This window comes from Ambystoma mexicanum, chromosome 7p (assembly GCF_040938575.1).
Source record: "Ambystoma mexicanum isolate Mex_15411 chromosome 7p, UKY_AmexF1_1, whole genome shotgun sequence".
Classification (NCBI taxonomy): domain Eukaryota; kingdom Metazoa; phylum Chordata; class Amphibia; order Caudata; family Ambystomatidae; genus Ambystoma; species Ambystoma mexicanum.
Window position 1 is genome coordinate 83,911,693 of NC_090939.1, and position 24,622 is coordinate 83,936,314.

The following is a 24,622-nucleotide window of genomic DNA, read 5'->3' on the forward strand; positions in this document are numbered from 1 at the left end:
TGGGGGGGGAGATTTCAATGCCATCCTAGACTCCAAACTTGATAGGACAACCACATCCCAGCAGACGGACTCAAAGACAGCACTCACCATAAAATAGGCCATGGCCCTACTACCAATCTCCGATGCATGGAGGGAATTACACCCCTGCAGCAAAGAATACACATTCCATTCATGTGTCTATGGGTCAAGTTCGAGAATTGACTACTGGCTATGTTCCACTGAAAGTATCTCTGACCTAGAGGAATGCACTATATTACCCCGCACCCTCTCAGACCACTCCCCAGTGGTGCTAGATATACACCTAGGGACGCCCACCCCGGAACACCAAATATAGAGAATGCCACCGGACCTCCTGAGAGACGACTCACTACACAAACTGCTCTGGATTGAGGTGAAGGAGTTCTTCGAGAGAAACCAAGGCTCGGTGAGCTCTCACAACACAGTCTGGGAGACCTTTAAGGTGTGGCTAAGGGGACATTTAATATCTAAGGTCCACAGCACAGCAAAAGAAATCCGTACTCAAGTGACTGAAACTGAAGCCTGCATCAAGGAAGCGGAAGGAGCATATACGGAGGCACCAGGTCCAGGAACACTAGCACAGTTACACAGCACCCTGGCCGAGTTTAGAGAACTAGCAGAAAAGGAGGTCTGGTATATGGCACAACCGATCAAGGCCAGAAAATATGGGGAAGGGAACAAATCTGGCAAGATGCTGGCAAATCTCATTAAATCCGGACAAGGCCTCCGGCAAATTACCAGTATTACAGACGAGGCAGGAACACCACATGGGGACCCTCTGAAGGTGAACAAGGTGTTTCTTAGGTTCTACACCAAACTGTATATGAACACAGATCAAGCGACAACAGAGGAGCTACAGGAGCATCTGGACTTCTTTCCGCTTCTCACACTGTCCCTAGAGGATAGAACCATCATAGACCTACCCATGACCTTTGAAGACTTAACGCAAGCAATCAAAGACCTCAAGGCGGGTAGGGCATCAGGTTCAGACGGCCTGATCACATATCTCTACAAAATACTCATCGAGGTCTTGGCCCCACGACTACTGGAAGTGTGGGAGGAGTCCCTGGAGAAGGGACCCCCTTCTCCAGGGACCTGGGCATTATACTAGCTCCGGACAGAAATACTCTTGATGCCAATAACTGCGCCCCACTACTGCTTCAGTTGGAATGCAAGCTTAACTTATAGATTAAGTTACCACTCTCCCTGTATGGCCGTATCTCCTTACTGAAAATGGTAGTGGTGCCAAAGCTGCTATATCTATTCAACGGCATCCAGATCTGGCCAGGTAAAAAATTCTTTGATACAATACAATACAGAAAATATCATCCCAATTCGTATGGGGGGGGATGTACAGCCAGAATCAGCTGGGCTAAACTGTGCGAAAGCTAAGACACCGGTGGGCTGGCGGCCCCAGACTTTCTTCTATTTTACCAGTCGGCACTGTAAGAGGATTCAATTCAACACTACAGCTAAGTCAATGCCTAGTCTGGGATACTGAATGGAAACCCTTATTGATATATCTTTATGACCAGTTCATGCGTTCTGGATGGCTACCCCTATATAACACCCCTCTCTTGGAATCCCCCTGACCCCACTGAGCCAAGAAGTAGTTCTGTTTTGCAAGTTAAAAGGTTTATTTGAGAATTTAAACAATATATATATATATAATCACACTTTATAATAAATTAATAATTGAATATCACACTTAATCTGATATGATAAAGATTAACAACGGAGAATCTGGCACTAGCCCACTTCTTTATAATCACTAAGGAGTTGACATGAAATGGATAAGGTAGCACACTGGTAAATAGGGACAGAAGAATAATGTGGCAGAGAATGCTTTATAGGGTTCAAGGAAATGCAAGGTTGAATGAATGAAATGCAGTATAGAAGATAAACTGATATGGTTTCACAAAAGACAAGGTAATCACTTTCCCTTTGTGGCAATTCACCCCCCCTATACAATGTAAGGAGATGGAAGGAAGAGCACACTGTTCAGGTATACAATCACAATGTAATACAGAGTTCCAGTTTCCCAGCAAGCTTAGAGGAGAATAGATATGAGTTTTACACAGGCTCAAAATGCTTTTAATATGGTAGCAATATATTGGAAAATGTGCTAAAATGATTTTAATTCCCTCTGGAGGTTCAGGTTGAGGATTAGTTGGTTTAAATAAGTTCAGGCTTACTTTAGCAATGTTCTAGGAATGATTGGCAGGTTAAACGAATTTTTGGCAAATGAAAGCAAGGAAGCTGCTGTTTTCACACGTGGAGAAATTTGCAAATCGCGGCAAATTCACGAGTGCGTTTTTCGCGGTTGCGGCAAAAGTATAGGGAATAGGAATGCGGTTCTAGGTTCGTTGAAAAGCCAAGATTCCCAGCTTTCGGAGGAAAGTTACTGCAAGTCTCTAAGACAAACGGTCACGGAGATATGAGAGATATGGTAAAGGTCGTTTTTCAGATTTGAAATTTTAAAAGTTCAAAGTGACAAGTTACAGCTAGCAACTAGAAATGACAGGTGACAGCTTTGCAAATGACAGGTGACAGTTAGGAGACAGTTCTGGTTAGATTAAAATAGATTGAATTATATTATTTTAACTAAGAGATTGGTTCTGCACAGTTCTGCTAGGTACTCACAATATATTTTTGAAATAAATGAGCCTCGCCACGGATCTGGTCAACAGGTTTTCTTCACTCGCCACAGACGGTCTCTGCGCACAGCGGTCTGGGTCAGCTCTCTGGTTCTGCGAACAGCGGTCTGGGTCAGCTCTGCTCTGCCTCTGGTTCTGGATACTGCTCTGCTTTCTCTGGGTACAGCACTGCTTCTGGATCTTTCTGCACAGCTTTCTCTGGACCCAGCGCTGATCTGCACGGCTCCTGGATGCTGCTATCGCTGTTAGGTTTGCTGGATGCTGAGGCCCAATGAGAAGAGTTCTCAGTTTGTGGGTTTAGGCCCTTGCTTTGGGTTCTGAGTTTTAAAGTCTAAGTGTTGAATCTAGTATCTTCTGGATGTTGTGTGGTCCGGCAGAGCGCGTTGCAGCAAATGGAATTGAATGTCCCTATCTGTCCTGACTGTCTGCTTTTATGTGTTTTGAAAGTGGGTGGAGAGGCTAGCTTTCTAGACCCTACCCCTCTCCACTTGTCATTGGCCACTTCATCCTCTTCCCCTTGATTGGGGGAATGAAATGAAGTGTCATCATGATGAGGTCTGTTTATGATACAGAGAACCCACCCCTGTCAAATTACACACAATCTATATTTTGACCCAAAAGACATATTTGCACAGGTACACATTTGTTTAAAATTACATGCACCCATCACATATCACAGGAGGTATACCCTGTCCAAATCTGCTCTTCCTGAGAGCTTGCATTGAGAAATGACAACATTTTGCACTTTTTAACTGGTTTTGCAATATCGGACATTAACCCAAATTTACACACATGTGGGCAAGGAGTATGGACATTAATTGATGAAGTGTCAGATTTTTAACATGCATACATTTTAAGTAATACCCTCTTAACTGCTAGCTTGCCCCCAGATCATACCACCGGTTGTAAAAACCTCTTAAAATGTGGGCCGAAAAATCACAAGAATTATGGTATCATTTAAATAATTTTCACAAGTCCGCTCTATGAATGATCCATCTTTTTAGAGTTATGTTCTGGCCCCAAAGGGGTGTGGTTTCCCCCCAGCACAAGGTTGAATTTCTGTTTTTTCCAGTTCTGCCAAGCCAGCTTGCTCTCACAGGCAGTGCTCCTCCCCTTTCCTTCCAGGAGGAAGCCACATTTACGACTCCCACCAATAAAACATTTGTCTGAGTCAGGACAGGGCTTTGTTCAATTTCCTGCAGAGCCCAGGTAATTCAATCAGAGAAGTGTCATATCCCTTTTGGTGGGAATAGCAAAAGGCAGCTAGGCCTGGGAACACAGCTGTTGTGCAAGTCTCAACTCCTGTCGGGGGTAGCTGGTGGGCAGAATTCAGTTCCTTAAGCCAGGCCCCAGCTAATGTCACTTTTAGTTACCTAGTTTTCTGCATTCAAATAAAACTAACCATTTTTACATATGCAGCTAGAATGCTGATTCTAAGTTTAAATCTATGACATTTAAACAATTGAAACCTATGTGACACTCAAAAGTAGGTCACTCATTTCTTTTAAACATTTAGATTTTTAGTGTCTTTCAGTCCAAATTTACTTAAACTGCTGAAATCCACAGCTCAGCCAGTCTTGTTATAAACCTTCAAGTCACTTCAGAATATAACTTTACATTGGATCCACCTCTCAGTAAGTCTTTCTTTGGCCTGCTTTGGGTTCATTTATTCAGTTTTACACAAAAAAGTCTGGTGTTTTAAAACGCCGGCTTTCTGATAGTGGTGAGTACTGGTAATGCACCCACAATTTTAGGTTGCTTTTGGCAATCAGCATTGCCATTCCCAATGGTTTCAGGCTACTGTGTGGGTAGTCCAATGGTGGTTTTAGGCAGTGCCCGTCTGTGCCCATAACATCGGCAAAAATGGGTGGCAGCCTATTCTTCATGCCTTTCCCTGGGCATTTTCTGGGAAGCTCTGGCCATCATGATGTTTTCAATGCCGGTACTGCACAGTTTTTGAGGTAGGGCTCGGATGCATGGGTAAAAACATCCCACAGCACAGGCACATTTTGCAAGATACTGGAATGATGCTACTGAACACTACGCGCACATACGAGCAGAAGAGTTTGCGGCATCCCCTACGAACCTTAAAAGCATGATCTTCGCTAAGGTGACAGAAGAGAGAACACTGGCAGACACGGTGTCATCAATGGTAGGCGCATGGACACAGATCCTTAAGAGAGTGGGATGCGACATACCATACTGGCCACATCTACCACTGTGGCACTACCTCGGACTCGAACCCACTGGGGACCAAACGATACAGATGAGATGGGACCTAGAACAACAGGCTAAGGTGGGAGACCTTTTTCCGGAGGGACGGTTTCTTACAGCTACAGAGATCCAGAACAGAGCGGGAACTGGACTATTCACAATAGTACAGCACCAACGTATAAAAGTGGCATGCAAGAAGAAATGGCCGTCCTTCCCGATGGCGCCACCTATACATAAATTCCTAACTGATATTCTGACACAAGATGGCTTTACCAGCAGCGTCTCCACGTTGTACAGAACAGTGCAAAACAATACCCCATCCAAGAACGAGATGAAAAGTAAATGGGAAGCAGACTTAAACATTGAAATCTATGAGCAACACTGGTCGAATTACTGCAGATATACCAAAGACATCGCTCTATGTAGTGGTCGGACCAAATGCAAAGGGAGGTGTTTTTTATTTCCATCTTGAGCTTTCAAGAAATCACCCAGTCCAAAATATTGCCTGATGTGGTCATGGGTTCATTATTCTGGACCATACAGTCAATTTCCAATAGTGCATCCTCTGGTAACACTACTTCCTTGTCCCTTGGGTCATGAAGCCACTGTAGTAAGGCCGAGCAGGTCGGGCCTTTCATGGTTTTTAATAGTTGTATTAGATTCTCATTAGTTTCCCATCTCACCTGGCGGACGATAAACCACAATGAGATATAGCTACAAGAGTTTGGCATCAGCTTTAGGTGTAATATCTCGCAGTTGCCACAAGTGCTTGGGCTTTGAAAAAACTGATTTTTAGCAATGACCACAACTCCGCTCCCACGTACCAGGATGCAATTTTTGCAAATGATGAGGTATCTATGCAGAACTGCCAGGTCAATCATAGGGCCACTTGCATCTGTCAGCCAGGTCTCCATTTGACATATGATATCCACATTATAAAGAATGAGGTAGTCATGGATGTTCAATGTGTGTTTTCATAAGGACCTCATATTCAGTAAGGCAAATGTATTGCCCAGTCCGTCAATAGATTTATAGGGCAGCCTGAGACTTGAGGATTATCACAAGGATTCTTGGTTCTGTTTGTGCAAGAGTCAATTTGAGGCTGTGGCTTTACCAATATTAGCGGCTCATAAGGACCTTCTCAGCCAATCCATGCATGCTAATTAGGCCATCATCTTGTGGCTGCAGTGTGGTCAGTGATAGAACTTGGGGCAGGGATCCCTCTTTGATGCCATATCAGCGGCAGTAAGGGGGGGTGCGCTTGATCTGCCTTTAACGTAAGATATTTATGGACGATGGCAAGGCATGAAGCTGTTTGAGCAGCCAAAAGCAGGTTAATGTCTACCGGGAGGCCAAAGGTTAGCAAAAGAGTTAGTCCCCTGTCGAATGCGGACTGAGTGCCTGGGTCCCGACCTGTGACAACCAAGCCAATACCTTAAAGCAGAAGTCTTCAAACTGTGGGGCGCTCCCCCCCCAGGGGGGCGAGGCCGCATCCCAGGGGAGGACGCGAGAGCCCAGCATGAAATGTAAAAAAATGTTTTTTTTCAAATATATATATATTTTTTTTGTTTTTGTTTTTAGATTGGAGGAAATGGCAAGGGGCAGCTCACATGGTCAGATTGGGCCATAACACGGCCTTATGCACCAATGAAAAAGTGGCCAGCAGTTGCAAATGGATATTCAGTCCTTTAGTCACAGACTGTTTGAATAGTACCTAAGGGGGTGTTTTTTGTTCAAATGTAAACAAATTGTGATATTTAAAGAATATTTATTCAGCAACAATGGTCAAAACTACTAGCTGCATAGTGAAGTAACTCCTCAAAGTGGCCCACATTGGCCAAAAAAGTGGCCCTTTTTGACTGGCCTACACTAGCATTTTGCATTTTTGGTACAGTCATCACCCTATTGCCCTATAGGCAAGTCCAAGCCTGGTGGCTCATCCATAATGGGTGAGGGGGCGTCCGCCCACTGGCCCCCTCGCCCATTATGGAGGAGCCGAGGAGCTAGCCCTGTGACACACGGAGCACTCCCTCCGCTGCTTTTTCCAGCTGAGGGAGTGCTCCTAGGCTGGCTGAACTGTCAAAGGGAAACACTGTTTGCCTTTGACAGTTCAGTTCCCCAGCCGCACATTATCACTGAGCCATGCAACGCTGGGGGCGTTTTGCTTCACCAGCCTTGCAAAGCTCATTGGAAATTCTGGCTGGGGCACTGTATGTATCTATGTGCGAGGAGGTGCTCCTACGCCTCCTCGCACATACGGGCAGAGCAACCAAGAGCGGGGCATTTTAGCAACCATGCGCAGGCCCCTGCAGAAGGTACGTTTATGGTGATTTTTTAAAATAATTTAAATATGTGTATGGATGCATGTATGCTTGTGTTATGGGACTGTGGTGGGAGCAGGATGGGCGGGAGCACTGGGATAGTGGTGTGAGCAGGGTGGGAAAGAGCCCAGGGTCTGTACTGGGAGTAGGGGGCGGTGACGGCGTGCACATGTTCATAGCGTTTTCTACATACTGTCAATCTGGCACTTTTGGGGGGGCCCGGCCTGCCCAAATTTTGCTCAGGGGGGCCCAGGCCAAAAAAGTTTGAAGACCACTGCCTTAAAGTGTAAATTCAATAATCAAGCTTGCCACACAGAGGCAGAAAAGCGGCAACCCAGCAAGTTGGAAGTAGGTGCAGAGAGCGTCTGCAGGGTATGCCAATCAATATGTAGAGTAACGCATGAGCGGGAGGAAGCCTTTCCCGGCGAACTGCCAATTCTGGGCGATGACTGGTGAAGAATGGGCCGTTCCTGGTGCGCCTGGAAACAGAATAAATGCGCTCGGGCTGATGGGAATTGTAGTTTCCCGCCCACACAGCATGCTGGGAAGCGTAAATGAAACAAAATGTTGGCATTGATGGTTCAGTGGGTATTCATCAATGGCAAAGAGTTCACAAAAGGTATTTCCAATTTGAATGGCAGCCCAGAAATGTGGCATACAATGTTAAAAAAAAACCTGCCTATGAATGTCTAGGAGTAGTAAGTTCCACCGTCTGGGTCCATAAATCGAGAAGCACCTGTCTCCCCTGTTGGGGGCTGCCTCCGGTCCCCGGGGCAGCCCACAGATGCTATCGGGATCACCCAATAGCATAGGCACTCTTGTAGGGAAGCATCCTACGGCGCCCAGAGTCACCGCAGGCTACACAGCGCGGGGGTGCCACCCCCAGACTCCAACAGTCACGGGGCTCAAGTCAACAAAACACTAGCCCCCCACACAACATCCCCCCTTTATTATAATCAAACAAAAACCCACCGCAAACATTTGGTGCATTCCAGTCCGTGCACCACCTCAGGCTACTAAAATTCAAACATTTTTGACACTGCAAAACAAACAAGTGTGTTCCAGTCCTCACACCATGAGGCCCTATGACGGGCTCCTCCAACTTAGAAAATCCCAGGATCAAACTGGCCCCCTGCGCCGCTGCAGGACAAGAAGAATACATTCTCTTCGTACTCCTTCTCCCCTATATCATACAGTGCTTCTCGGGGACTCTGCGCCACCTGGACCGCCGCCACCTTGGGGGTCTTTCTCCCCTTCACCTCACTCCCCCCTGATGCCCCCACCATGCCGGCTGGGGCTGGAGCGAGACACACCCGTGCGAAGTGATCTCCTTTCCCGCACCTTCCACAGATCTGTCCCATCGCCGGGCAGTCCTGCGGGTGTGGAAGATCCCACCCACACTGATGACATCTGGTAGCATTGGGGTCTCTCTTCGGCCAGTCTCCCCTCCTCATCACTCTTCCTCCTGGCCACCTGCGACAGCCGCCACCTCCTCAACCTTCACTCGTGGCATGGGGACCTCCATCTTTAGGTGGTGTCTAGAGGAGTCCATGACCGAGGCTCGCACCTCCGCCAGTTCCTGGGCCCAGCCAAGCTCCAATATGCGATCGGGGGTCAGCGCTGGGTCCCTCAGAACCTGCCTGCGCAGTTTGGTGGAGCTGCAGCCATAGATGATCTGCGCCCGGATGTCGCCCTCCTCGAAATTCCCCAGGTCACATGAGAGTGCAATTCCGCGCAGCTTCCCGTGAAATGCATCGAGGCTTTCCCCTTCCTCCTGCCTCGCACACCTCATCCTGAACCGTTCATAGTCCCTGTTGACCATGGGTCTGAAGTACTCGTTCAGGACTGCGATGGCTGCATCGTAAGACTGATCTCTGGGCCTTAATGTCTTGAACAGCCTCTGGATGGCTAGCCCGGCCGAGTACAGGAGTGCCGGGTGCTTTGCTGCGTCTTTGATTTCCATGGCCTCAAAGTACAGCTCCAGGTTTTCCACCCAGGCTGTCCACCGGGGTCCCAGACTTGCAGGCGCACCCAAGACATCGAAGTTGGGTATTGGTGCCAGCTGACCCCGACATATCCCCTCGTCATCCGCCATGCTGACTGCAGTTGGGGATGCCGGATGCCGTCACCGGTGTGGATATATGCCTGCTGTTACTGGAGTTCAGGTATCTTGATCCTTGGTGGGGAGCACCTTTGATGGCACCCAGATGCACCCAGAACCGCGCTCCTCCTTCGGGGCCCGCTTCTGATACAGCACAGAGTGTCCTCACTGCACTGTTCACCACCCTGAATGCCCCCGTTCTTCCTGCCCAGGGGTGCACGAGCACTCCAGATGGAGCCGCAACCCCCAGGGCTTGGCACAAATGCGGCTTGTGGAAGGGAGTGTCCGTTCCCTGGGCTGTTCCAAGTTCTCTACCTCCCCGGGGCAGCCCAGCCAATCACGATGCCCACACTTGAAAACGTTTTTATCTTTTCTCTGTGGGCCCATATATGGAGGTGCTTTCCTTTACCTGCAGTTGGGCCGTTCACCACGGCAGCCAGGGGGTGGGGATCCCCCTTTCAGGCTCTGCAGGTGAAGCAGGGACCTGGCCCCGCCCCCTTTCCTTTGTGTGCGGGGCTCGCCGGCAGGCCACACCCCTTCCCGCTCTTCTTGTTGGCGCCTGGGGGAAGAAAACAGGCCTTCAGATGAGGCCCGCGAGTCGCGGGCCGGAGCTCCAAGCCCTGCCCCCTTACTTTGTCCGCGGTCCGGGCCCCCTCCAGTTCCCACCGCGGGCACCAGGTGACCAGCGCAGGAGGACCGCAACAGGTCCCGGGGCCACCCGCAATCTTGCGGCCACCACGTCCCTCTCCTACACAGCCGCTGATTGCGGCCGTGTGCGCGGGTCCGTGTTTCCGCCCACCACCACCACCTGGCGGGTGCGACCTCGTCGCCAGTGTTGGGGGCTTCCTCCGGTCTCCGGGGCAGCCCACAGATGCTGTCGGGATCACCCGATAGCGTAGGCACTCTTGTAGGAAAGCACCCTACGGCGCCCGGTGTCACCGGGCGCAGGCTACACAGCGCGGGGGTGCCACCCCCAGACTCCAGCGGTCGCTGCTCCGAGGGCACTCGGGCCGCACCGTTCACAAGGCCACGACCACGTGGCAGGACCACAACCCATATCCAAGCACACACACACAGACACGTATTGCCACTTCCTGGGGCTCTGCTGCTCTGCCCTCGCAGCGCCAGCAGAGCCCCTTTTATTAAACCAGCACGTGAGCTTCATGACACAGTCACGGCGCTTATGTAGTAAGTTCCACCGTCTTGGTCCATAAATCGAGAAGCACCTGTCACCCCTATAGACACATCTGGATGGCAGAATCACAATAGATATTTGTCAGGGGCTCATAGAAAATGCTTTGTCTCATAGTGAAACACCCTACTAGCAAGATATCTAGGTGCTAGCTTGTGTAAGCACTTAAAAGCCAAACAGAGGATCTTAAATTCGATCCTCTGCTTGATAGGAAACCAGTTAAATGATCTGCACAGGGGGGAGATCAACATTTTGGAAGCCTTCTGCATCCTATAGAGCCAAGCAATTTATCTATCCGGATTGCCCACAAGGGTACCGTTCCCATAGTCTAGTCTAGAGTTATTCAACAAACTGTCAGAGACAGGCATTACCTTTGACTCCTTATGTGTCTTGGGATCAAAGAGATAAGGCCTGTCCCCCCAGTAGCTACCCCACCACCTGGGTAGATGCACCGGAAGGCGGATGAGGGGGTGCTATCCTGAGTTGGGAAGTCTAGTAACGAGGAACAACCCAATGCTGGGAAAAATACCTTGTGGTGTATAAGGTGGTGCACTGGAAACTGGAGTCCAAGGAACGTGGTAGCGAGAATTACTATTACTGAGAAGCTGTAAGCAGGTCTGTCAGTGTTGCAAGAAGCTGGGAACAATAGACAAAAAGGTCTCAGGCACACATTAGGGCACACAAGGATAGATTGCATAGGAATAGCTGAATGTGAGGAAAGCAGAGAGGAAGAGGTAAGGGTAGAGCTGGATGGAGAGGGCTGCCGACTGCTGGACAGAAGGTAAGCAGGTAAGCTAAGAGGTAAGAGAAGGTTACCAGTCATTTGGTCGAAAACCAAATGGTTGAATGACCGTTTGATCGAAGTAAAATGGTCGGAAAAAAATGGTCGAATTTTTTTGTTTTATTTTTTATTTTATGGGGGGGGGGTTCCTCCCCCAACCCCCCTTTTTCTTTATTATTTTTTTTTTTTTAGCAACCAAAACTAAAAAAAAAATATACATAAATAAATAAATTCGACCTTTTTTTCAACCATTTTGATTCGATCAAATGGTAATTCGACCATTTATTTTCGACCAAATGACCGGACACCGTAAGAGAACCATAAAGGCACCAGGACCAAGAGGGAAAAGGACCTGAATTGCAACGTAGAGCTTACCGGATTTTGCTTTTTTACGGTTGTTTCTGTCTTCCATGTTCCCACCGCGTCACAACGTTGCAAACGCAGTCGCCATCTGGGTTGAGGCATTAAGCCCTTTGAGTGTTGCCGATAGCGACGTCGAAGCTTGTAGTTGCCAGGCTCAGGCCCGGCAGTGACATTTCCTTACACAATACTACCACAATCGCATGTTCTTTCTGAGGAACAGATGGGGGAAGTGCTGTAAAAGATGGAGAGTAGAATACTGATTGTACCTTGGCCCCAACTTGCTGCTCACTGCCAAGGTTGGACTGCAATATTCACCTCAATTTTTGACCTTGGTGGCAAATGTCAAAGTGTATCCGAAGATGTATGGCATGGTGGAGATGGGCACCTAGAGTGATCCGCCAAGAGATGCTCAGGCCCAAACAGAATCAACTGTGTTTTGTTAGGGTTTGGTTGGAGCTGATTATGGGTCATCCATTGACCCACCTCCTTAATACGTTGCACCACGGTATATAGGGCTTCTGTTATCTTACTCACTCTTACATAGATCTGGGTATACTCTGCATAGGAAAGAAAACCCAGATCAAATTTCCTAAAGATAGCCATTAATGGTTGTAGGTAAAAGTTAAACAGCAGAGGTGACAACAAAGAGCCTTCAGGAACTCCACAATTCAAATGAGTTGCATCAGATAGATGCGCTGTTAGTTTAACTCGTTGGTGATGATTAGAGAGAAATTATCTGAGCCAGTTCAACGCATGATCTGACACCAGTAGAGACAATAAAATCTTATGATCTACTGTGTCGAATGACTCCTAGAGATCAGCATCACCAGCAACGTTAGATCCCCATCATCAGCCACTTTTAGTATATTATCCCATACTTCCACCAAAGCGGTCTTAGTTCCATGATCGGGTTAAAATCCGGATTGAAAGGTGCAGAGCAATTACTGTTTTTTGACATGTTCCTAAAGCTGACTGGTTACTACATTCTCCAGGATTTTGGCTGGCCAAGAAAGGCCAGCCACAGGATGATAGTTCTGGAAATCATTGGCATAGAGCCAAGGCTTTTTCAGCAATGGTGAGACAATTGCTAGTTTCAAGTCAAAGGGAACTGAGCCTTGTTTTAAGGAGAGCTTAATAAAGGTTGTAATAAAATGGACGAGAAATGTGGCATGTGTTTTTGCCACACTTGCCCGGAATAAGATATAGGAGGTCATTGGTTGGTTTCTAGTTTTTCAGGAGTGAGATACTAGTCTCCTGGGAAACTAGGCTGAAATCAAATTGAACGTTCGCCTGAGGGGTTATACCCGTCAAAGGCTGAGACTGCACAGAGATTATACCAATCTTCTCCTGAATAGTTTTGATTTTGTTTACAAAAGGTGTTTGCTTCTATCATTGAAGGTTTAATGCCAGAAGAAATGTTAGTAGTATTTATAAATAGTGATAGTGGAAAACAGTTCTCTGGGTTTGTGCAATGAGAGTAGAATTTAATTGTGGAGAAACTTTGTTTTAGGCTCGAAAATTGCAATTTTGCAAAATTGTACCTTTTTATGGCGCTTTTTGCATTTTTTCAAGTGGTTACATTATTGGATTTCATCCAATCTCTTTCTAGTTTACAACACTGTTGCTTCAGCGTGGATAGAGAAGAAGAATACCATTGATTTAACTGTTTGTTGGGTGCTTTGATTTAGCAGGGAGCAGTGGCTTCACATATTCATTTCTTGAAGCCATTATCAAAAATCTCATTGCTACCCGAATTAATATTAATATGAATAGATGCGAGGGCATTGGCTAAGTATGTCCCGGAAATCTTAATAAGATCTTCCTTCCTGCGATACTGTAGAAATGGCTTCTTTTGGCTGGCATTGTATGTTTTCCTAGAATTATTTAAAGAGAAAAATATGATGAAATGATCTGACCAGGAGATGGCCCGCATCGAAATTCCAGAACCGCGTACCAAAATAAGATCAAGGCAGTGTCTGTGTTGATGAGATCGTTAATTGGTTAGGGGTCTTAACTCATGATTATCCAGGATCTCCCACATATCAGATGAGTCTGGCATAGAAGGTTCATCTAGCCAGATGTTAAAATCTCTAATGCACACTAATTAGGTATATTTCAGCCACATAGTTGCCAGGAACATATCAAGAATGGCTAAAAAGGTATTTGCCAGGCCTGGGGGTCTATAGCTAAGAATACGGTTGAACAACACTGTGGGAGATAGCCACAAATTCAAGAATCCCAATTTAGCGAGTTCAAATGAGAAATCTTCCAAATATTCATATCAATCACTTCAATACCTCCCCCTCTGTGCATGGAGCGATTTATACATTGAGCAGAATAATCTTGGGGGCTTCAGGAGGTAGACCAGTGCAGGGGATGCATACTTGAACCAGGTTTCTGTTATAAACAGAAGATCCAACTCAAACTGTTCCACCAAGTCGTATGACTCTGAAACATGGGATCCTGTCGATCTATCATTAGCTAGGGCTGCCTTAACTTGATTCATTGTGGGATCTGAAAAGGTTATTTTAGGTTCAGGTGAATACCCATGCAAATTGTGTTCCCAGAGCTTATTTAGGGTCCGTAATTAATGAAATCCAGGATTATGCCCGAGAGACATAAGTGCCTCTCTGTAGTAACTCTCTGTAATGCTAGAACTCATAGTCCAGGTCCAACAAACAGCTAGCAGGGTTCCTTACTAGCCATATCTGGCTCGTACTAAAATCACAATGAACACTAAATTCTAAAATCACTTTCTAAAATCAGTTCACAACTGAAATTAATTAATAAAAAGCGGTATAGCCGCTAACATATATCAAATGGTGTGGTCTAAGAGCAGTCTGGCACAGTGCCCCGCTAAGGGTGCAACTCTGCCTGGACGGGCCTCACGCTGAGACGAGTCAATTAAGGCCTGCCGTCGTGGGAAAATGGAGTCCATTTTTCATTGTGCTTTAATTACCACCGTCTGTCATATGCAGTGATTACACCAATTATTCTGTGAAATACACCAACAATATTTGTCATTCAGGCAAGTATTCCCTGATCAGAGGAGAATTACTATCATGGGGGATCCTCTTCTTCCAATTTCATGGTTCCTCACCAGTGACATTCACTTTTTTCTGTCCTATGTCATTCTGTTACGCATTAACGGCTGTGTTTATCACTGGTGCATGCAATACTGCTTTGTTCTTTTAGAGGTAATTAGGGAACACCTTCATGGATGGCAAACAGGAGCCCACTCTGCAGATAAACACAAAGGCGCAGAGGAGAAGTCACCCGCAGAACTCAAACTAAATAATTTGCAAAAGACTTTGTTTAAAATGTAATGTTAAAATGCCCAAAAAAATATTAAAAAAATAAAAATAAATGGGATATACTAAGAAAGCAAACTGCACAAGGAACTAAGAATGATGGAAGGAAAATTAATAATGCAAGATAATTGCTGGGGAGTATGGAACTTGCATCTCCAGAGGCCACTTGCCTCCCAGGGAAGTGCTTCAACTTCTGGTACACCAATGCACTGGCAAAGTACAAATGAACCGACCTTCAGGTTAAGATACTACAGTGTGCACTGGAACTGAGCATGCATGGGCAGCAGCATGACGACCCTATAGAATGATAAGGTGACAGCTAGTGGCAAACAATAGATAGTACCTCACATGGCTACAGAACATGGATATGTTGGGGCCAAAATAGCAGTGGTATTTGTCAATGTCCAAATTTCTCTCTTGAGTACAGTGCAGTCAGGTGGCCATACTGGGACAAAAATGTCAATGAAAAGCTCTGATGGACAAAAAGGTACAATGGTTCAGTGTCCATCATATTTGGGCACCTCCATTTTGAAGCAAAGATGATAAAACCAAGCACCTTGGGGACGACCACAAAAGTAGACTGTAGACCCAGAGCATCCTTTGCATGGGGGGCTTATAAAGGACATGTACCCTCCGTACCCTTTAGCATTTGAGCATCACAGGGGTGTTTCTTATGCATGAACGAAAGGGAAGCGTTGCCCAGTCTAGGCATCACCGGGCAAGACAGTGGCCTCTGCATTGTTTGAAACGTGTTTGTGACTAAGTGGGCTGTGCTAGGTAGAAAAGAAGCCAAACCTGCTAGCCACCTGAAGCTGGGATCAGTTCTCACATATACAGGCCTAGCTGACAGATGTGGATTACGTTCCTTCCTCAGAAGCACAATGGATAGATAATCTGGATTGTCTTGGAGACTCTTGTTACATGAATGTAGGGATTTCAAGGCAATGTAACCATGAAGCGCCCATGATATTTCTACGGTACAATTTACTTTGAGGAGTTGTGGTGCAGGACTTGATATGTCAGGTAAGAAGGCTTGAAAACATATGAGACCTCAATGGGAGATCCGATGTAGTTAGATAGGGTCATGAGAAGTAATTGGTGCGTGTGTGGGCTCAGCTGGGCCAGAATGGTGTGTACTACTTTTCTGGTGACGTCTCTGGCTAACTTTGTATTGAGGAATGTGACTACCCGGACAAGTGTTACTTGGCAAGTACAGGTGCCCGGCCATTGATTCACATCTTACATTTTCTTGGATCCATCAAAGAATGAAAAGTTGCCTTGTTTCAGGGTCAGCTTTCAGAGAGAATCATGCTCCACCGATCCGCAAGGCGCTCTTTGAAATGACCGATGGACTCAGGGGAGGTGCTAATAAAGAGCTTAGCGGCAGGCTAGGAGCTTACCTAGGAGGAATTAATGTCCGGTTCCATTGAATTCACTGTGTGGAATGCAGAGGGCTCAGCACAACTGAGTTACATAAAAAATCAAAACACTAGAGTAGTGCAAACAAGCAATCGCAAAGGAAGTGAAGGGCTATTTCAACACTCCTACAAAAACTGACTGAAGGTGCAAAATAAATGAGAAAAAAAAGGTACTCCCCAAAATCAAACAGTCACCAAAGCCATTCCTTGTATTCCTCATATCTATAGAACAGCAGCATTTTAAAGATGTTATGTCTTTAATGAACTGACAGTGTTCACTTACCTCGTCGTAGTAAAATCTTAAATCTGCTCTTTTTGACCGCAAGTCCCACTGCACAACAGTCCCACTTTCATAACCTATGAGAAGCTGTAGAATATAAGAAAACACAACTTAACAACATTCTCATTTAGAAACGATGTCACTGTACACAGGATTCCTCCAGGCCTCATAGATGGAAAATACTCTTCAAAGACTGACAATTAAGATTCACATTTGCAACACAAGTTGGGTGTTTATTGAATGCAAGCTGGTGCAGATGTTAGGACGGTATGCTGAAGTATGAGAACACGTTTTTGTGACGTGCATTAGGTGCACATTGAATGCAAGAGGCTATGAACGAGGATTGACTGTACGGCACAGCCAGGCCTTTGCTGCCATTGCCCAACTCAGTAAATACTTGAATCGGAGCTGACTGAAGTGTGGGATCTAACGGTCTGTGCCATCATTTCACCAGAATCTTTGTTAAAGCAGAAGTGACATCACAAGACTTTTGACCAATCAACAACATCGGAGGAAAAGACATCAAATGATGCATGCTTTTTTAAACAGTCTTCTTTGCAGTCTTCAATTTACCATGCTAATAAGCAGGCCCTGCTAATAAGCACAAATAAACAGCTACTACTGTACTGTACTTAGCAAAGTAGCAAAAACCAAAGGCAAATCTACATTAAAAGATCTATAGTCAGATTGGCTATGACACAGGACTTGAAAAAGAGTCCACAGCAGGTACAGCACAGTTACAGTGATGGCTACCCTTTGCTATCCCTAAATGATGACTGTGAAACTTCAAAACTAAATGTGCACGACTGAGGTGACAAACAGAAACACTCACTTGCACAAAATAAGCCAATGGTTTGGGGCGGAATCATAAAGAAGTTAGTATAAGTAACTCTAGCTTACGTCTGATATGCTCCCAGTTTACTGTGGACTTACTTTATATTTGAATAATGACTTCAGATATCATTTTTAAAACAACACTATCATTAAAGGTAAAGTAGGAGCAGTGCCCGGGTTGTGAGGGATAAAAGGTTCTATGTTTCAAGTTTCGCAGAAGTCAGACTTTTTCCTCCCAGTTGAGTCATTTAGATCAGAGAAATTAAATCACTTGCATTCTGGACACTCTTCCGTCAATACCCAGGAGCCTTCTAAGCGCCTTGCGTTCCTGCAGCCCATCCACCTCCCCCATGGAGTGAACATTCCATTGTCACATATTGCAAACCACTGCCTTACCTCATATGTTACTTTCAGAGATCTGCTGCTTCCCATCTAGATTCACACTATATAAAACCCCAAATACAAATATACCCTATGCTGTAAACATAGGAGCAGACTGTCTATCAAAATTAGAAATGTAGTCAAACTTTTTTTTCTAGATAACACATACATTTATTTATTTGATCAATTATGCTGCGCCTTGGGCCCAAGGGAAAACGAGTGTAAATACAAACAGTACTAACACACAAACCAAAAGGCAAAAACACACACAATAAACAATAACACAAGACAAAAAAGGCAGGGCATCCAAACCCTGATCAAGCAAATACAAGATTAAACTGAGTCAACAAAAGTGAAGTTAAAAACAGAGCAGTTAAAACCAAACAGGTTAAAAAGCAGAAGACTTAACATCCAGACTAGAGTAAGCCATAACAAACTCCATGGTTCATTGAAGTCAAATAGAATATTTTCAGGGCTTTCTTAAATAATGAAAGAGAAGTATCCAATCTTATATGAAGGGGCAATTCATTCCAAGGAAAAGGACCAATGAAATTAAAAGAGCGCTTACCCGCCCTCTCTAACTTTATCCGGCCAGGGGGAGTAAATTGCTCTGAATAGACCTTAAAGCACGCGAGCATTGTTTTACATGCAGCCTCTGTCTAAGGTAAGCAGGATTTTCCCCAAAAGACATTTATGGTCGATGGTAAGAATCCTGAAAGTTAGATGCTTTTTCACTGGCTGCCAATGCAGTGCTGTACGTGCAGAGGTATCATGTGCTCTGCGCTTGAGGAGGGCCACAATCCTACAGCACTATTCTGCAGCCCTTGAAGTTTGGCAATAGTGCTCAGTGATGTGCCCACTAGCAAGCTGCCACAACTGTCCATTTTAGCACCAATTATTGTCTGAGCAAGTGTGGCACAACTACCTTTAGAGATGTACGACCGAATCCGGCATAACAACTTTAAATAGTAATGCCAAAGATGAAGTCACCGCCTTAACATTCATGGAAAGTGAAGAGTCCAATAAAACACCCAGTGACCTTAGGAAGAACATACATAGTGCAACGGGCAATAGTAAAACTGTTGTATAAAGACGGTAGTTTCGCAAGCCTTGGTTGCATCCCAACCAGGAGAAATTCTATACGCTTTATTTTTCTTAGCATGTAAGCTCCTTAAGCCACGAGTAAACCAGGCCTGTACAGTGGTTTCTACTATAGTAGATTTGCAAGTTCTAGGAGGTGCAATACTATCAAGAGCCAGGGATACGTTCTGGTGGTAACATACTGCCATATCATCTGCACACACATATAACAGGCCACAAAATGTGCACCCATGACAAGCAATTGGCTAGTGGGAGTATATGGAGAACTAAGGGGGATATCGACTTTTTATGTCTGGTCAATAGCTTGCAGCTTACCATTTATCTTTAAACCTGTGCATAATACATAGTGGGTGTGCATCGTGAACATGTGAATTATTGGGAAACATGTTAAACATTGGTATTTACATGTTGATCACATATTGCTTTTATATATACAGAGATAACTTTAGTAAACAACTAATAAGTGAAATGCTATAAACGTATAAAGTGACAGTATGTTTGGAATGGTAAAACAGTCAACTTTGCATAACAAAACCATTAAAGATTTGAGAACATGCTGGGTACCAAAACACCTATGCTATTCTTGCATGACATGAGTAAGGGAGTAGTTTCTTACCTGTAACTCAAGTTCTCCAGCGTTGGTATCTTTCATGGATTCACATGCTGTGAATATTCCCCGTCCTCAGGCTGGGAATCCCCTGGTTACCTTAATTTAGTACTTTGACACCTTGAGTGTCCCATCAATGTCGTTCTGGGTGCTTTTGATCCTCACCAATATGACGTCAAGTAACTCTTGCACTTGTGCATATGCGCGTTATAAATGCCATATCATATCATGTGCATAGCTCCGCCCCAGCAGCTTCCCCTCAGATTTTAACCACTCCAGCTGCAGGACAACCCGTGTAGAGGATGTTTGCCTTGAGGGGAAGGCTAGAGGGCGCATGTGAGTCCATGAAACATACAGGCAGCTGGAGAGCAGGTGTAAGTGGATCTAGGTCACCTGGCCTAAGCCCCTGCCCACCTGGTGCCTTCTTGGTTGCCGCTCTTTTTCACCACTTAGGAAGTCCTGCCCACCTGGTGCCTTCCTGCTTGCAGCTCTTTGCCCTACTTAAGGAGCCCTCCAGCCTCTTTTCCTTTGCAGCTGGGGAGCGAGTGTAAGTGGATGTAGGTCACCTGGCCTAAGCCCCGCCCACCTGGTGCCTTCCTGGTTGCCGCTCTTTTTCACCACTTAGCAAGCCCCGCCCACCTGGTGCCTTCCTGCTTGCTGCTCTTTTCCCTACTTAAGGAGCCCTCCAGCCTCTTTTCCTTTGCAGCTGGGGAGCGGGTGTAAGTGGATGTAGGTCACCTGGCCTAAGCCCCGCTCACCTGGTGCCTTCCTGGTTGCCGCTCTTTTTCACCACTTAGCAAGCCCCGCCCACCTGGTGCCTTCCTGCTTGCTGCTCTTTTCCCTACTTAAGGAGCCCTCCAGCCTCTTTTCCTTTGCAGCTGGGGAGCAGGTGTAAGTGGATCTAGGTCACCTGGCCTAAGAACCACCCACCTTCTTAGCCCTGCCACTTCCTTCCTGCTCTTAACTCTTAGATCAAGGGCGTCTCTCGCCCGGGCATCCAAAGCGAAGGGCAGTCAAAGAAAAGGGCAATTCCTGTTTGGACCAGGAGGATCCAGGACACAAACCCCTGCTAAAACAGCAGGTAAGCATGCAACAACATGTGTTTACACCCTTGTCCCCACAGATCATCCCCACCCTCTCTGGTCCCCCCCCCCATGTTGTTCCCTTGTGTCCCCCCCCCCCTTTCCCACACACAGGACTCTGTCCTGCTACATTCTGGTTTCACCATCACCGTCTTGTGGCCAATGCTGGATTTTACTTCTATGGACTTCATTGATTCACGGTGCGTGACCCTTTCTCAACTCTCATGCTGGACTTCCTTTGCATCTTGTACTCATGGTGACCCTGAATCATGCTGTTCCCATCTTCATCTTGTACCCTTGCTTGCAACTTTATGTGTAACTACTGACTTCAGCAGTTGTATTTGCTCTCCCCTCTTGCTTCTCCACTCTTTTTGACTGTTTACTCTCTGTTCTCTCCTTCCCTCCTCCCCTTACTTTCTTCTACGCACTTACTCTATCAGAATTGTCCCTGGACCTAGTATGATAGCAACCTTGTCCGTCGCTCACCCATCCCCTAACTGCACCCTCCCTCCCTCCCTCCAGCACTATCTGAAAAATTGTCAGGCCTAGTACAATATTCGTTTGTTTTGTTCCTCCTCTCCCTTTCTGCACTCCTCTCCCTCACCTTTTATTTTTCTACGGCTCTACCAGAAATGTCCTCAGGCCTAGTACGGTAGTCGCCTGTCTGTTTCCATTTCCTTCCCACTCTCCCCCTCCCTTCCTTATCTATGTCTTAGCTCTTGAAATGATGTCAGGCCGAGTACGATAGTTAATTTCACATCCTTACTGTCCATGGCCTGTAAGAATGTCATTGTATTTTCCCTTGTTCCCTCCCTTGCTTTGAAGTGCTTTGAAACACACTGTGTATAGGCGCTATATACATAAACTATCATATCATACCAACGTTGGAGAAATGGAGTTACAGGTAAGAAATTACTCCCTTCTCCCGTATTGGATCTCTAATGGATTCACATGCTGTGAATAGACTTTATAGCAGTATACATGTCTGGAGGAGAAATACTAAGCAAAGAAAGATTTGAAAGCTATTTTTACGCTCATTCCGGAAGTATACATACGTAATTACAACAAACCCCAGAAGCTGCAGGGCTTACCTTACTGGAATTGAAGGACCGCTCGTCCCATTTGCACGTCTTCTCCGTGCTGTTGTTGCAGGCAGTAGTGCCTAGTGAATGTGTGAGGCACTGCCCATTTTGCCGCCTGGAAAATGTCTTTGATTGGCACTCCAGACCAGAGAGCTGCCGAGGCCACTGTGGCTCTAGTAAAATGTGCCCTGGCTGTAGTCTGCAGTGGCCTGTTGACCTTTGCGTGGCAGAAGGAAATCACTCAGGATATCCACCTTTCAATGCCCTGTTTGTGGTGGCTTTCCCTTTGTTCGAGGGCACAAAAGCAATAAAGAGCTGTCTAGCCACTGTAACCGATTGGGTCCGGTCTAGATAGTATTTGAACGCCTTTTTTACATCCAGGGAGTGCAATTCCCTCTCCGGTGGGGAGGTGGCGTTCTGGAAGAATGTAGCTAAGGTGATAGTTGCATTCTTGTGGAATTCAGATGGCACTTTCGGGATAAAGTGAAGATTGGTGGAGAGGATTACTTTGTCTTTTGCAGATCAGAGGTACGGCGGGTCCACCACTAAGGCCTGTAGTTCAGAGACACATCTGGAGGACGTAATAGCGATCAGGAATGCCACTTTCCAGCTTACAAACTTGATGTGCACCGAAGAGAGAGCCTCAAAAGGGGGTTTCATGAGGCCGCTAGGACTAGAATTAAGCTCCACTTTGGTGGAAAAATGCAAAAAAGCCCCTTATAGAAGTGCTCCAGTAGCCTGTTGCTGTAAAGAGGGGATTTTCTGCTTTTTCTGGTGAACCTGGAGATTGCTGCCAGGTGTTCTTTTATGGAGGAGATAGCAAGACCTTCCTTTGCCAGCTTCAGAAGATAGGGAAGAACCTGTTGTGGTCGTATGGCAATTGGTTGAAGATTGGATTGCTGCGAACACCATGTGCAGAACCTTTTCCACTTCTGGTTGTAGGAGTTGTTAGTGGAAGGTGCCCTAGCTGCTGCTAGTATGCGCTGGCATTCCTGCGGGATGTCTACGGGGCCGAATTCAGTGCGATCAGGAGCCACGCTGTCTTCCTGATCAGCAGGAATGTAGGGAATGCATATGCGAAGATGCCGCTCCATGGGAATGAGAACGCTTCCCCCTGTGAGCTTGGGTGGTGCAGAGGTCCAGAGGAGACTGGCCCCACGCTGAGAAGAAGTTTATTTGGATGTCGTGTAGGCGCCATTCATAGGACTGCGTAGAGTCCCTGCTGAGGGTGTCTGCTTGTTGGTTGTGTAACCCCAGAAGGTGAAATGCTTGCAAAGCAATGTTTTGAATGGGCAAGTGCCAAATGGTTTGAGCTTCCTGACACAAGGTGTTTGATCTTGTTCCTCCCTCCATCTGCAGGTGAAACATTGTGGTGGTATTGTCGGTGAGGATCTGCACTACTGAATTATTGATCAGTGGAAGAAAAGACTTTAGGGCCCAATGGACCGCTCACAGCTCCAGGAAATGTATCCACAGGCCTTTGATCTGATGTTTGCCTAGGTGAGCTCCCCAACCCGCCATGGAAGCATTGGTCCCGATCATGAGTTGATGAGTTGGTTCCACTAGTGGCATCCCTTTTGAGATGTTGTCGAGGACCGCCCACCATTTCAGTGACTTTGAGAGTGCAGGGGTGATGTTTATCTTGTATCCCCAGGAACCTTGTGCCTGGGACCATCTGGTAGCTAGAAATTGCAGTACTGGTGGCGTGTGTAGCCTGCAATTGGGTTTTAGTGGCATGCAGGATTACATGGTCCCCTAGTAGAGCCATGTATTTGCACACCGTGTTTTGTTTGTTTGGAATGAAAGTGTGCCAGGGTTATTCATTTTTGAACTCTGTTGGCTGAGGGTCTGATGAGGCCCAGTCCCGTGAGAAGCTGGCGCCCAGGAACACCTAACATTTCGATGGCACTAGGCAAGATTTGATGTCGTTTATTGCAAATCCCAATTGTTTGAGAAGAGTTTCTGTTTGTCTCAGCGAAGCTGCAGTTTCTTGATGTGTTGGGCCTCGGACCAACCATTTGTCTAGGTATGGGTAGACGTGGTGGCTCTGTTTTCTGAGGAAAGCTGCCACTGGTGCTAGGCATTTGGTGAAAGTCTGGGGGCTGATATGAGGCCCAATGGAAGGAATCAGAACTGCTAATGACTTTCGCCGACCTTGAATCTAAGATACTGACAGTGTCTCGGATGCATTGGGATGTGAAAATAGGCATCTTTCAGAGCTAAAGCCGCTAGATGTTTGTGAGGCTGTACAGCCTTATGTCGTCCTGTAGTGTGACCATTTAGAACTTTTGTTTCTTGATGTTTTTGTTTAATTTTCTTAAGTTCAGGATTGGGTGCCACTTTCCATAAGGCTTCTTTACTACGAAGTATCTTGAGTATTACCCTTTACCCCTTGATGAAGGAGGAACTCTTTCTATTGCCCGTTTTCTAAACATTTGACGCACCTCTTGTTGGTGCATTCAAAGGTGCGGATGTGACACCGTTACGGGAGGTAAGGCTTTCTGTGTGCGTTTGAACGCCAATAGATGGCCTTGTTGGATGGCATCTAGCACCCATCTGTCCTTAGTATTTGTTCGCCACGTGTCGAAATGAAACGCCACATTTCCTCCCACTGGTGTGTCTTTGAAGTAGTAATTGCTGGGCTTTGTTCTGCCTACCACCTTGCGAGATTGCCGGTCCGCGTTTGCGTTGTACTTGGCGGTAATCCCTGCTGTGTTGGGAGGACTGGTAGTTCCTTCTATATCACTGTGGGTAGTAGCCGGATCTTCTGTAGTTCTTGTTGTCTCTTGCAAACCACAACCTGGTTTGACCTGAGGCTCCTCAAAAGGGACAAAAAGACCTTCTGCCCTGTAAGGCAGTTAATGATCTAGCAATTTATT

At 46.2% G+C, this 24,622-nt stretch overlaps 1 protein-coding gene across 6 annotated transcripts in view; it reads right to left on the reverse strand.

The window, feature by feature from the left end:
• STXBP5L (syntaxin binding protein 5L) overlaps positions 1–24,622 on the reverse strand; it is a 3,950,894-nt gene that overhangs the window by 2,386,069 nt on the left and 1,540,203 nt on the right. For all 6 annotated transcript variants that reach the window (XM_069635832.1, XM_069635831.1, XM_069635829.1 and 3 more), the window contains exon 7: positions 16,660–16,743. In XM_069635832.1, the coding sequence (XP_069491933.1) occupies positions 16,660–16,743 (84 nt within the window). The remainder of the gene's footprint in view (positions 1–16,659; positions 16,744–24,622) is intronic.